The following is a 13,592-nucleotide window of genomic DNA, read 5'->3' on the forward strand; positions in this document are numbered from 1 at the left end:
CCCCTCAGTCTGGCATTAGCCGTCGTTCAGTGTGTGTGTGTGTGTATGTGTGCCGTGTTGCCTAAATTATATCTACTTTCTACTTTGAAAAACCATGTAAGTATACTGTATGAGGGAAATCAAACCATGCCTACATGTATGTCAGTCAAAACACCCATATCACTTATGATAAAAAGGAGAAATGCTTTGAGTGACTGTGCACATGCGGTTCAGGCTTGGGTACAAATATTACTGGAATATGTTAATTAGTTGTTATTGATAATGACAAGTGTAAATTATGTGGTATGTTAAGGTGTCACACACTCACTCATTATGTTCTTGATTGCCCGTTGATTAATGTGTATAGAAACACTTAGATAAGGACTGTTCCTGAACAAATAGCCTGGATGTCTCACAACGGAATGATTGGTGATATTCTGGAGAGATATATAAAAATTTTGCACTAAGACTTTGGTGAATTGTCTAAATTATTGCAAATTTCATCTTGCAAATTGCAAAAACGTAAATTTCATAAACTTAGACAGTATTTTGTATAAGTCTGTTGAAGCAAATCTTGAAACAAGTCTGAATGCAGACTATAGCTTAAATTTTATTTTATTCTATTTGAAGACTTTTGAGGTTTGGCATATATTGTTTATGGCAGACCAAACGATAATAGTAATTGCGGGAGTTATAAATGTAGCCATACATAAGACCTACATCAAGATCTAGTAAGGCGGAGTTTACAACATTGACTCTTTTAAGACTTTACGAGGAGACGCAAGGCTTATAGTTAGCGAAATGTCTTATTATTTGCAGGCCAAGTCTTACGGATTGCGAAGCAAATCATGCGGTTACAAGATGTATGTCAAACTGAATTGTTGAATTCTAAGCTGATTTATTAAGTGTGACACGCGCGCACGCACGCACCCAAGTCTACCCACGCTACCCCTCCCCCCTTACACACACACACACGCACGCACGCACACACACACACACACACACACACACACACACACACACACACACACACACACACACACACACACACACACACACACACACACACACACACACACGCACACACACACGCACACACACATACACACACACACACACACACACACACACACACACACACACACACACACACACACACACACACACACACATTGACAGTTAAGCGGCGGGACCCAAGAGCCAGAGCTCAACTCCCGCAAGCACAACTAGGTGAGTACACACACGCTATTTCTGAACCTAACCATCTTGGGAGAGGAGAATTAAGGTGAAACATGATAACGAAATCTAACCAAGAATTAGACAATTCTTGGTAATATTTAGAGGAATTATTAGACAAATAAACCATATTCACAGCTATAAAAACAACAAGAGGAGTCATAGCTGGAGACTTGAGATTAATTAAAACGAATCACAGAGATGTCAGAAAGAACTTATTCAGTGTTAAAGAGTTGTCAGTAAGTGGAATAGGTTTGAGAAACAAGTAATGTTAGCTCAATTTTACATAAATAAGGAAAGTAAAATCAAGAACTGAGTCATTATTTTATACAAACATGTATTTTTGGGGCAGTGATGAATCAAGCGAGCGCCTCTTGTTGCCCGAAACGCTCTTGAGTAATAGTGGCTTCATGAACATGTACAACTCTTGTCCTGACAATTGTACATTACTCTTATGTTAATCGTTCACACATTCTTTTGAATAAAAATTTGAATTGTTATTATTATTATTATTATTATTATTATTATTATTATTATTATTATTATTATTATTATTATTATTATTATTAGTATTATTATTATTATTATTATTATTATATTAGTATCTAGGCGAGAACCTACCCACACACGCCCGGGACACATGCTGACTCTGAAGTCATTGATTGCATTAGAAGACTAAAAGCTGGAAAGGCGGGTTCCAAGAGCTTCGGCTCATAAAACAAATGTACATTTGGTGAGAACCTATGTACAAATAGATGAGAATACACACAAAACAGTCTGAATGCAATGATGGAACGATTGATGGCATGAAAAAGGATATGCTTATTGATCCAATATGGAAAGAGATATGCTTATTGATCCAACATGGAAAGAGATATGCTTATTGATCCAATATGGAAAGAGATATGCTTATTGATCCAACATGGAAAGAGATATGCTTATTGATCCAACATGGAAAGAGATATGCTTATTGATCCAACATGGAAAGAGATATGCTTATTAATCCAACATGGAAAGAGATATGCTTATTGATCCAACATGAAAAGCAAGGAACTAGAAATCTTGAAGACCGAACAACACCTTAAGAAAAGCAAACACTCCATAATGAACTTGTTTTCTCAGTATCTTAATCGATCAATAAAGCTCCGTTCAAGGTGTCGGTATGGTTTTGTTATCTTGAATCCTAGTTTGTGTAAATACCAAAAAGTGTTATCCAAGCTTGTGTAAATACCAGAACGTGTTATCCTAGCTTGTGTAAATAACTGAAATTGGTATTCTAGCTTGTGTAAATACCAGAACGTGTTATCCTAGCTTGTGTAAGAACCAGAAAGTGTTATCCTAACTTGTTTAAATATTAGAAATTGTTATCCTGACTTGTGTAAATACCTGAAATTGGTATCCTAGCCTGTGTAAATACCTGAAATTGGTATCCTAGCTTGTGTAAATACCGGAACGTGTTATCCTACCTTGTGTAAATACCAGAAAGTGTTATCCAAGCTTGTGTAAATAACTGAAATTGGTATCCTAGCTTGCGTAAATACCAGAAATTGTTATCCTAGCTTGTGTAAATATTAGAAATTGTTATCCTAGCTTTTGAAAGTTTCAGAATCTTATTCTAGTTTGTATAAATATCAGAAATAGTTATCCTAGCTTGTGTAAATATCAGAAACTTATCCTAGTTTGTGTAAATATCATAAATTGTTATCTTTAATCCTAATTGGTGGTTAGTAGGTGGACTCACTAGGGAGGCAGCCTCCACCGTTGTTGTTGTTGTTGTTTAAGATTCGCTACCTGGAACAAAAACTTCCAAGTAGCACGGGCTATGGTGAGCCCGGTACCCACAGCTGCTTGTATACCCCCGAAGCCTTGGACTCGTGGCTCTTATTTACAGAGGTTAATAGTGACAGCCTCGTACCGGTTACTGGGTTATAAAACTTTGTCAATCTTCTCCTTGTATTTCCTATGTAATTTACTTATTTACTTGCTGTACATATACAGTTATGGACACGTGTTCAGTGGTTATAATCACACAATAATAACAATTATAATATTAACGCGAACAATATTATTAATAATTATATATAGGCTATACAAATAATATTGATAATTATCGTACCCCGGAAACACATTATTTATCTTAAGATTTATATCACCAAAAAAAACAAAAGATTCTAAAACGAAATTATAATAAGCTCTAATATCGTACCGAGTTAATTTACACTTGAAGTATACAGTAAGTACACTTGTTTAAATATTATCTGGGGACTCATACACCGAGTATCCCGCTTATCGTTGCATATACATCCAGAGTTTACTTTAGTCTATGTTTAGGGTTAAAGTATACTTAGGGGTGTGGGGGTTGGTCAGTAAGGTATTGTGGTGGTTATAGCGACCCTCAAGAGGTTTATCAAGGTTTAGGTCCAACACCAGACCAAACGAACTTCAGTATTTGTACCTGGTATTAAATTTACGCTTGCTTAAATACTGTACTGGCAGGTCACAGCAAGGGACAGTATGTAGAATGATCTAGTTAAGACCTACTATAACTTCTAAGGTTATTATTAATAATGTACCAAATAGTGATATACAAAGTTAGTATATGCTGACTGCTCTTTCATGGTAAAGTTTTATTATCCAATAATAAACTGCAGTGTTTACCTGAGAAAATATTCGTGTTTTATAGGCTTATTTATTTTCTCGTACATATTAGTATATTTTATAAGTTCAGCAAATCTTGTCAGCCGCATGAATTAGAAATGTGATCGTGCAGGTCAGCAGTGATGTACTAAAGCCTATTGGCACGCGACAATAAACTTACTCTTGCCTGTTGGCCGCCACTAAATCATTTATGTTTTGACGCTTATTTTCAGATCAACTACAGCTACAGTCAGCGTAGACTTGGTGTAGTGTTAGGTCCTTGCACTACTGTTGCTGTTGTTGAAGAGTAAGCCACCACAAGAGGTGACACGGGCATGAGTAGCCCGTAGGTGGTAGATTTTTGGAGTAAATGTGATCTTTGGTCGTGTAAGTGTCTCTGGGTTTTTGTCTTGCACTGCTAGTCAGGGCTGCATATATGGTGTCTCACCAGACCACAGCCGTGGTAACCTCTGCGTCTGTGAACTTATGTTGCTTTCTGCCTATCCTCGCGCCAAAAATGAATTCCTAAAAACATACCTGAGAATAAATTTAAGAGCGCTGTCCCACACACCCAAAACTGGCGAAAAACCCGTGTCACTAGCCAGGGGATCATACCCCTTTGACCTTACCTTACACTGTCAAGGTACTTGCTTACACTTCACTTAGCGCCAAGCGTGACGTCACTTCCGGTTCCGTCACCTCCAACACCATAGATAGAAAATTCTTTTGACAGTTGCCACCTCTGTGCGGTAGATTTCACACAAAACACCGAATAACCTTCAATATCCCATGCAGAAACATGAAATTTTATACCAGCACCTGTGTACATGTAAATATAACTAGTGCGTGCATGTAACACCACACAAGATGGCGGGTGGAGGCCGCTTGCGAGTCGCAGGACGAAAATATGTTCCCTGCATGACGTTTAAGTTTACCTGAATTTACCTGAATCCCGCAAACTCTGGTGACCTCAACGAGAACAGGAAGCCAGCGGCTTGTCCAAGGTCCCATCCCCCCCCCCATTGTTCCTGAGGATTTTTTCCAACTCAATTTTAAATATCTTGGTATGTATGGCTTCAGAAGATCCGCGGCTCCAAGGGTTTATACCCCCATGGATGAAAAGCAATTGTTTTCTCCTCTTCATTGTGGCGTCTTGAACTTGAAGGTGTTGTCCCTTGTGTGTGTTATACTCCCAGGTACCTATTTACTACTAAGTGAACAGCGGCATCAGACGAAAGAAAGCGTAGCTCAAACTCTTCTGTCCTGCCGCGGGAAGTGAACCCAAGACCTGTGAGCTGTGACTCAGGTGATCACTGCGCCACAGCGGACCCTCCCGGGTATATCAACAAGCCCCCTGAAATACGCCAGCACCAGCTGGTGCAGCAATGGAGCTCAGATGGCATTCCTGAAGCACCGCCTTGAGTCCCTGTGTCCTGGGGAGGGGAGGGTGGCACTGGGTACACACACACACACACACACACACACACACACACACACACACACACACACACACACACACATACACACACACACACACACACACACACACACACACACACACACACACACACACACACACACACAGGGGCCTGACGGCTAAATGGACAGCGTTCGATATTCGTAGTCCTAGGGTCCGGCGATCGATCCCCGGCGGAGGCGGAAACAAATGGGCAAAGTTGCTTTCACCCTGATGCTCTGTTCACCTAGCAGTAAATAGGTATCTGCGAGTTAGACAGCTGCTACGGGCTGCTTCCTGGGTGTGTGTGTTTGTATGTGTGTGTGGAAAAATAAAAACAAAACAAAATTAGTTGATTGACAGTTGAAAGGCGGGCCCAAAGAGCCAGAGCTCAACCCTCGCAAGCACAACTAGGTGAGTACACATACACCCTGTGTACACATACACCCTGTGTACACATGCATATTGGTGAGTACACATACACCCTGTGTACACATACACCCTGTGTACACATACACCCTGTGTACACATGCATATTGGTGAGTACACATACACCCTGTGTACACATGCATATTGGTGAGTACACATACACCCTGTGTACACATACACCCTGTGTACACATACATATTGGTGAGTACACACTCACCACGGCAAATATAGTATTATCAATTAATTGTTTTTAAGTGTTGTTCAGGAGGGAAGCAGCCGCGTGTGAGGTACGTGATGGTGGAGGCGACACCGGGGCGTCTCTTCCCACACCCCCTCCACGACAGATGCTCCCGCCCTAACACGACATAATGCCGCCCTGGAACACCACGGACGCCGCCCTCCACGACCCGTCGCTGGCGCCGGCCGTCTGGGCGCTGACGCTGGGCTTGGTGATGGGCGGGCTGGTGGCGGTCTCCGGCAGCGTTTGTAACCTGGGGGCGGTGGCGGTGCTGCTGAAGGAGGCTTCGCGGAGAAGATCTCGGCAGCTGATGGTGGTGACGGCGGACTCCATATTACTTCTGCAGCTGGCTGTGGTAGACCTGCTCTACTGCTCCGTCACGCTGCCGCTCCTCATGGCCACCTACCTCCAGCCGCAGTTTCATCCTCCCGCCTTCTGCGCCGCCGCCGGCTTCATCAGGATTGCCAACTCCAACGTGGAGTTCAATACCTTGGGTCTAGTTGCTCTTGAGAGGCAAGTCCTTCTTGTGTTTTCTCTTCGTGTTTTTAACGCCTTGAGGCGGCTTGTGACCTATAACCACCGATATATATTAATATATTGAACATACTAGATTACTGCTGTAATATCACACAAGATTGGACAATGAGCTTGGCTTTGTTTTTCGCGTTCTCTGCTCCGTCAGGTTCTACAACATTAAACGCGGTAGGAGTTCAGGCGGGCTCTTCTCCGTCAGGTTGACCCGCCTCTACTGCTCCGGGTTGTGGGTTCTAGCTCTTGGCTTCCAACTTCCTTTCATAAGAACTGTGAGTACCAAGGTCCCATACCACGACGTGCACAGCTTCAATATATATATATATATATATATATATATATATATATATATATATATATATATATATATATATATATATATATATATATATATATATATATATATATATATATATATATATATATATATATATTGAGAGAGAGAGAGAGAGAGACAGGCAGACAGACAGACAGACAGACAGACAGACAGACAGACAGACAGACAGACAGACAGACAGACAGACAGACAGACAGACAGACAGACAGACAGACAGACAGACACACACACAGACAGAAAGAAAGAAAGAAAGAAAGAAAGAAAGAAAGAAAGAAAGAAAGAAAGAAAGAAAGAAAGAAAGAAAGAAAGAAAGAAAGAAAGAAAAAGAAAGAAAGAAAGAAAGAAAAGAGCTCAATAGGCTTGGAGAACTGTAAACTAGATTTGTTGAGAACTAGAAGTTATTAAGAGGCAGAACCAGATACCCAAAGCTCAATGTACCAAAGTTAATAACCATTCATTTCCGTCAGGGGCAATACGGGTTCAACGAGCGGACACACCGGTGTGACATCATGGTGGGGTGGTGGACGAGGTGCGCGCTGGTGATGGGGGAGGCGGTGCTGCCCCTCGCCGTCATCCTCACCTGCTACCTGGCCATCCTGCGCCAGGTACGGCGCTCCAAGGCCCTCATGGCCAAGTACATGGACGGTCACCACCCCAGGTGAGTTTGTGTGTGTCTCACATTTTGCTACTTCGCTAAGTTATTCAAATGTTTCTTTCTGGTCCAACCACTGGGACTGATTGGTAGGCGACGCCCCTCGCTTCTTGCTGGGGCGATGTTCGATCCCCGATGGTCCACGTGATTGGGCACAGTTCTTCATTCCGGCTTAGCCTGTCTCACATCCTTTCCAAGTCCTATATAGTCATGCTGGCTTATCGCGTTCTCATCATAATTTCCTTTCCTTTCTGTTCATTTAGATTATTAGTAGTGGATTAACAGGACTTATTATATATTATTTCAAAATCAACAAATAAAATAGTTTCTAGAATAAAAAAATACCCAAATCTGGAGTAGAAGGGAAGTTCCTTGGCATGCACATAGACAACAAATTGCAAATTGAACCATACTGTAACTTCCACGTGAAAATGAATATAAAATGTATCTAAAGTTGTTGGCATTTTCTCTAAAACCAGTTATTATGTAGCTGGCTTGGTCCTGATGACGCCAGTGTTCACTCATGTACCCATACTCACCACGGGACCTGCACCTGGGGGGGGGGGCGGAGGGTCTCAGTCTCAACACAAACCATCAGTTAAAATAAGAAATGTATATGTTTATCTCTCAGAATGCTCGGTAATACGTTTATTGCTTGCGATGTGTGTCTATGTATGTATTAACACGACGTACTGAACGGGGTGCGAATAGCTTGAGCTACCTCATCCCTTTGTGTGTATTTTACCTCAATAAACTTATTTCAATTTCAATTTCAATTGCAATCAGTTAAAACAGTAACACGCGCCAAACCCAGACAGCAATGAAGACCCAAACCACACACCAGAAGATGAGGAGACAACGACGTTTCGGTCCGTCGTGGACCCTTATAAAGTTGATTGTGATAATGGTCCACAATCGACTTGGTAATGGTGCAGGAGGGACCGAAACGTTGTCGTCTCCTCATCTTCTAGTGTGTGGTTAAGTCTTCATATCTTCAGCCACGTTATTGTGAACTTTGTCTCCAGACAGCAATGATGCTCCTTTATTTAAATCTTTGAATATGCTAAATATAAAAGTATTCAACTTTACTCTATTGCTTCACAAAACTACATTGCCATGCCAGTCCTGACCTCAAACACTCCTTAGAGGGAACCCAGAGGGCGCGAAACGAGAAACATATAGTTGATATTCTTGAAAATAACAGAAGAGGTTGCGACATCAGTCGGATAGACGGCGCAGATCAATATGGCTATGGTAAGAGTGGCAGAGGACCCTTTGTGCAGAAGTGTTTTCACGTTTAGACATATAAACATATGGCTTGTGATACATAATTGAACTTTTCTTTTGTATACAGGAGTAGTGGCGAGGAAGGTGGGCTGGTTCGCCGGTACAGGGTAGCCTCCCGCACGCTGTTGGGGCTGGTGATCCTGTACGCTGTGTGCATCCTTCCCATCGTTGTCTTGAACATCGCTGGCGAGTTTGGTCGCTGGAAGGAGGTTGGCATCGTGTTCCACTGCTTCTACTGGCTACAGTACATCGCCAACACCTTAATATATGTCATGAGCAACGTCAGATACAGGATGGCTCTAAGGGGCTTCCTCCGTGGCATCTTCGCTAGTCGAAAGGCGAACAAGAAACGCATCACCGCCATTGAATGGGACCACTTCAACTCTTCTTACAATATTAAAAAATCCATTGACAGTGAAATTGCTATCACCTTTAACAAAGACCATTGCAAGAATCATATTAGATACTGAGTGGTTGTTAGCTCCAGTACTGAGCGCCAGGCTGTCGTGACTACCATTGTCAAACACCATTCTCGTGTACATGCAAGTTTCATTGTCAAAATAAAAAAAAATATTTTTACAAGTGTCTAAATTTTGTGTTGTAGAAAATAGAAGAAATGTCAATGCGACATTTGTTACCTCGAAACAATACTCGAATGCACAATGGAATCACAAAAACGTGATAAATGTATGTGAAAATCTTTGGAGCAGGACGGTGGGATCGAACCAGCGTCCTTGGGTGACCCAGAACGCTGGGTCGACCGAGGGACATGCACTGTGTTATGCATGTGTGACATGTCACAGTGAAGTATATGGTGTCTCACTTCTAATATTAAAAAATATGTTGTTTAATTATTGAGGAATTGTCACAATGATTCATTGTACTACAGGCTTAACATGTATGTTAATTCATTAGTAAATACACTGTTCTTCACGAAAGCTATGCTAATGTTATCATATATACTGTGTTGTCCTTTAGACGTTTAAATAAGTGTACTTAACTATGTGTGATTATCAAAGAGCTGCACTATTAAAACACATGTCTACACGAAGACGAAACTGGACAATAATCATTCCATCAAACAACACTTCAGAAAAGCTCTCCACTACTTTGAATGCTGTTTAGAAAACATGTATTACTTTAGTTATTTAAAGAGAAAATTCTACTTCAAAAGTTTCAGACCTTTACGACTGTTCCTTAACTGTTACTTAATTATCAGTAGTGGACAACATCCCATCCTCATAGTTAGATAGTAATTTTTGTTACTATGTGCACCATAGTACAAATATTGATGTACTAAGCAATTAGATGGTACAATTTAGTTCCATTCACTTTATAGTCCGAAAAAATAAAACCTAAAAAGCATACTTCAATATTCCTAGGCCCAGTATAGCACATGTATGTACTATATTAGGCCTGGGAAGGTTAGTTTAGGTTCTCTTTGCAACATCAATACAAAACCATTTCCGGTTTGTCCAAACTCAATAGTAACGATATCTACTTTCTAATTGTCCATTACGTCACATATGTACTGTTCTATGACCCTCATTGTTACCATAAGTACTATCTAAACAGGAGGATGGGCTGTATAGCCAGTTCAGTCTGTCCAGCTCCCATGTGAGTCATATATGTATATATTTTTGTTTATATAAATTGTTCACCACACATATAATATCTCCATGCGTCTCCGTCAACACCACGGCATGTTATATGTTTGGAATGAATTGTTATTCTCTAATAGAATCACAGTATGTTGAATTGGGGGCTTCCACCTTCAATGTTAACAAGCTATGATACACAATTCGGGTTTATCTTGTTCAGTGATCCTGTTGCCCTTTACATCTATTGTGCATGTTCCATGATTTAAAGACGGGTTGTGTAGAGAGTGAGTCCTAAGAGAAGGTGAGGGCGGGAGAGGGAAAAGTTATTAAGATCAACAACCAAACCAGACCTTCCCAGGCCTAATATAGTACATACATGTGCTATACTGGGCCTAGGAATATTGAAATTTGGTTTTTAGCTTTATTTTTTCGGTCTATAAAGTGAATGGAACTAAATTCTACTATCTAATTGCTTAGTACATCAATATTAAGATCCAGACAACACTCAGCCCCCTTGTTTAACTCCCTAAACATGCTAAACATAATCTCACTCCACAAATTCTCTTGTGTCAACTACATTTACAAAACCCTGTTCTTAAATGCAAATCATGCTCTGAAACTCTCCCTGGACAGATGTAATAGGACCCATTATTACCACACCAGAAATAAATATCTCTTTGATATCCCCAGAGTCAAACTTAATCTGTGTAAACACTCTATGCAAATAAAGGGACCCAGTCTATGGAACTCACTCCCTATTGAATTGAAAAACTGTCCAACTTTTGCGTCATTCAAAAACAAAACTAAAAAGTACCTAATTTCATCTTCATAGTTTTTAACATTTTACTTTAAAATTGCACTGTATCTATTGCTACCCAATCTCCCAGTCTTTATGTACCCAATCCGAACATCTTTACCATTGTAATCATTGCTGTCTTCTTATATGTGCTATCAATCTGCTGTATGGTGTCTATTAATCTTGTTTAAATTACCAATCAAGCTGTCAATGTAATCAATCAGAGCTTTAGTATACCAATGTGCTTTAATATACTTACTATTCTCTCTCATCTCATTTTTTTCTTGCAATGTATCTGTTATCATTTTATTAATTCTGCTATAATTTACCTACTTAAAATTATCTGTTAGATTAAGGACCTGCCCGAAACGCTGCGCGTACTAGTGGCTTTACAAGATTGTAAATACTATGCTATGTATCAACATCAGTTTATTGACCAACCAGCAAGTATATTTCACCTTTGAGCAAATGTCAATACTGTACTTAGTTTATCGTGATTGAAGCATTTTGTCCAAGTTGTAGAACAGGTCAAAAGAAAACCGTGATGGTGTTGTAACAATACAGTAATAGTTGTTGACTATCAGGGAGGAGTAAGAGCGCTGGAGAAGGCATTAACACCACACATTCACACAACTCAGGCACTTGGGCGAAACCATTACCCGTTTTTTGTGATATTTATTGTGAATAAATTCAACGTTATGCAACTGAATATATATAATTTTGGTTGGCTGTGCCACGTTTTAGGACCATTTGTTTATGTTCTACATTTTAGGACCATTTGTTTATGTTCTACATTTTAGGACCATTTGTTTATGTTCTACATTTTAGGACCATTTGTTTACGTTCCATCTTTTAGGACCATTATTTTACGATGTGTTTTTATTTAGATTGAGACGTACTGTTAATTTCCAGTCAGGTACTGCTGAGGTCTCGTTCTTTCCTAATGCATGCATTACATGTATAATTTTGTACATAACTAGACCGACACATACGAAAGGAAACTTACGATGTGTAGGTCCGTCCTGGACCCTTATGTGACCACGTGTAGGTCCCTCCTGGACCCTTATGTGACCACGTGTAGGTCCGTCCTGGACCCTTATGTGACCACGTGTAGGTCCCTCCTGGACCCTTATGTGACCACGTGTAGGTCCCTCCTGGACCCTTATGTGACCACGTGTAGGTCCCTCCTGGACCCTTATGTGACCACGTGTAGGTCCGTCCTGGACCCTTATGTGACCACGTGTAGGTCCCTCCTGGACCCTTATGTGACCACGTGTAGGTCCCTCCTGGACCCTTATGTGACCACGTGTAGGTCCGTCCTGGACCCTTATGTGACCACGTGTAGGTCCCTCCTGGACCCTTATGTGACCACGTGTAGGTCCCTCCTGGACCCTTATGTGACCACGTGTAGGTCCCTCCTGGACCCTTATGTGACCACGTGTAGGTCCCTCCTGGATCCTTATGTGACCACGTGTAGGTCCGTCCTGGACCCTTATGTGACCACGTGTAGGACCGTCCTGGACCCTTATGTGACCACGTTTAGGTCCGTCCTGGACCCTTATGTGACCACGTGTCGGTCCGTGTTGGACCATTATCAAATCGTGACAATTCGTGCGGATTGTGTTGTTTATTTTAGCCCCGTTATTGTGACTTTCTGTGCATGTAATTGTCTACTTTCTTATAATTGAACAATCTTGACGGAAATGCTATTTGGGTCAAGGAATGGTAATCCTTCCCAAGTGTTACAATATTGACTGAATGAAACATTTGTGATCGTGTCTGCTTAATTTGTACTGTTTAAGCATTGTTATATTGTAAAGTTAGATTTAAAATCCATGTAAAATATAAATATACGGCAATTAGCAACTTGAGTAGCAATACAGAGAGGCAGTTGGTAACCTCGAACACCACAAATATCAAATGTGTCCTGTTTCCGCCAAACACACACCGAAACTACGACGTTGGTACAACGTTCGAACAAGTTTTAACACCTCCTATAACCAGTTATAACAACCAATATAGCAAGTTGTAACAACGTTCTAATACGTCATAAACACGTTAAGCTAAGGATGTAACAACTTTATTACAAGTTGTAACAAGCAGAAAATAGAGACAGTTTCGGTTTGTTTCCAGGGTAATTATTCTTTGGAAAAGATGTAAGCTATTTTGCTCCTGATTGGACGGATCAAAACCTGTAATTAGTAACGTTTTTTGACCTTGTATAAATTAACCATGGTTATTAAGTTTATTACCATTAACATTTATTTGATTAAGCTTCCAATACGTGTGTGCTTGCAACAGGGTCACTGATCCATGATGTTTTTAATCAATGTATTTTTATGAAGTTTTCCACCGTATTAAATTATAAAATAAAATTGTCCTGAACATTCATACAATAAAGTGTTTATGTTAA

General features: G+C 40.6%; 1 protein-coding gene across 1 annotated transcript; it reads left to right on the forward strand.

Moving 5' to 3' along the window:
* Positions 1–5,840: 5,840 nt before the first annotated feature.
* LOC123774926 (P2Y purinoceptor 2) lies at positions 5,841–13,592 on the forward strand. Its single transcript, XM_045769624.2, has 4 exons — positions 5,841–6,488; positions 6,658–6,778; positions 7,311–7,501; positions 8,850–13,592. The coding sequence occupies exons 1-4, from the start codon at positions 6,106–6,108 to the stop codon at positions 9,250–9,252; spliced, it is 1,098 nt and encodes a 365-aa protein (XP_045625580.1). The 5' UTR covers positions 5,841–6,105; the 3' UTR covers positions 9,253–13,592.

This window comes from Procambarus clarkii, chromosome 92 (assembly GCF_040958095.1).
Source record: "Procambarus clarkii isolate CNS0578487 chromosome 92, FALCON_Pclarkii_2.0, whole genome shotgun sequence".
Taxonomy (NCBI): Eukaryota; Metazoa; Arthropoda; class Malacostraca; order Decapoda; family Cambaridae; genus Procambarus; species Procambarus clarkii.

What these genes read in the sequence shown, in the direction of transcription:
- LOC123774926 (XM_045769624.2), top strand. Translation starts at nt 6,106, where the DNA reads ATGCCGCCCTGGAACACCACGGACGCCGCCCTCCACGACCCGTCGCTG. An exon ending in AACTTCCTTTCATAAGAACT is followed by an intron (nt 6,779 to 7,310) that starts GTGAGTACCAAG and finishes CATTTCCGTCAG; the next exon opens with GGGCAATACGGGTTCAACGA. An exon ending in ATGGACGGTCACCACCCCAG is followed by an intron (nt 7,502 to 8,849) that starts GTGAGTTTGTGT and finishes TTTTGTATACAG; the next exon opens with GAGTAGTGGCGAGGAAGGTG.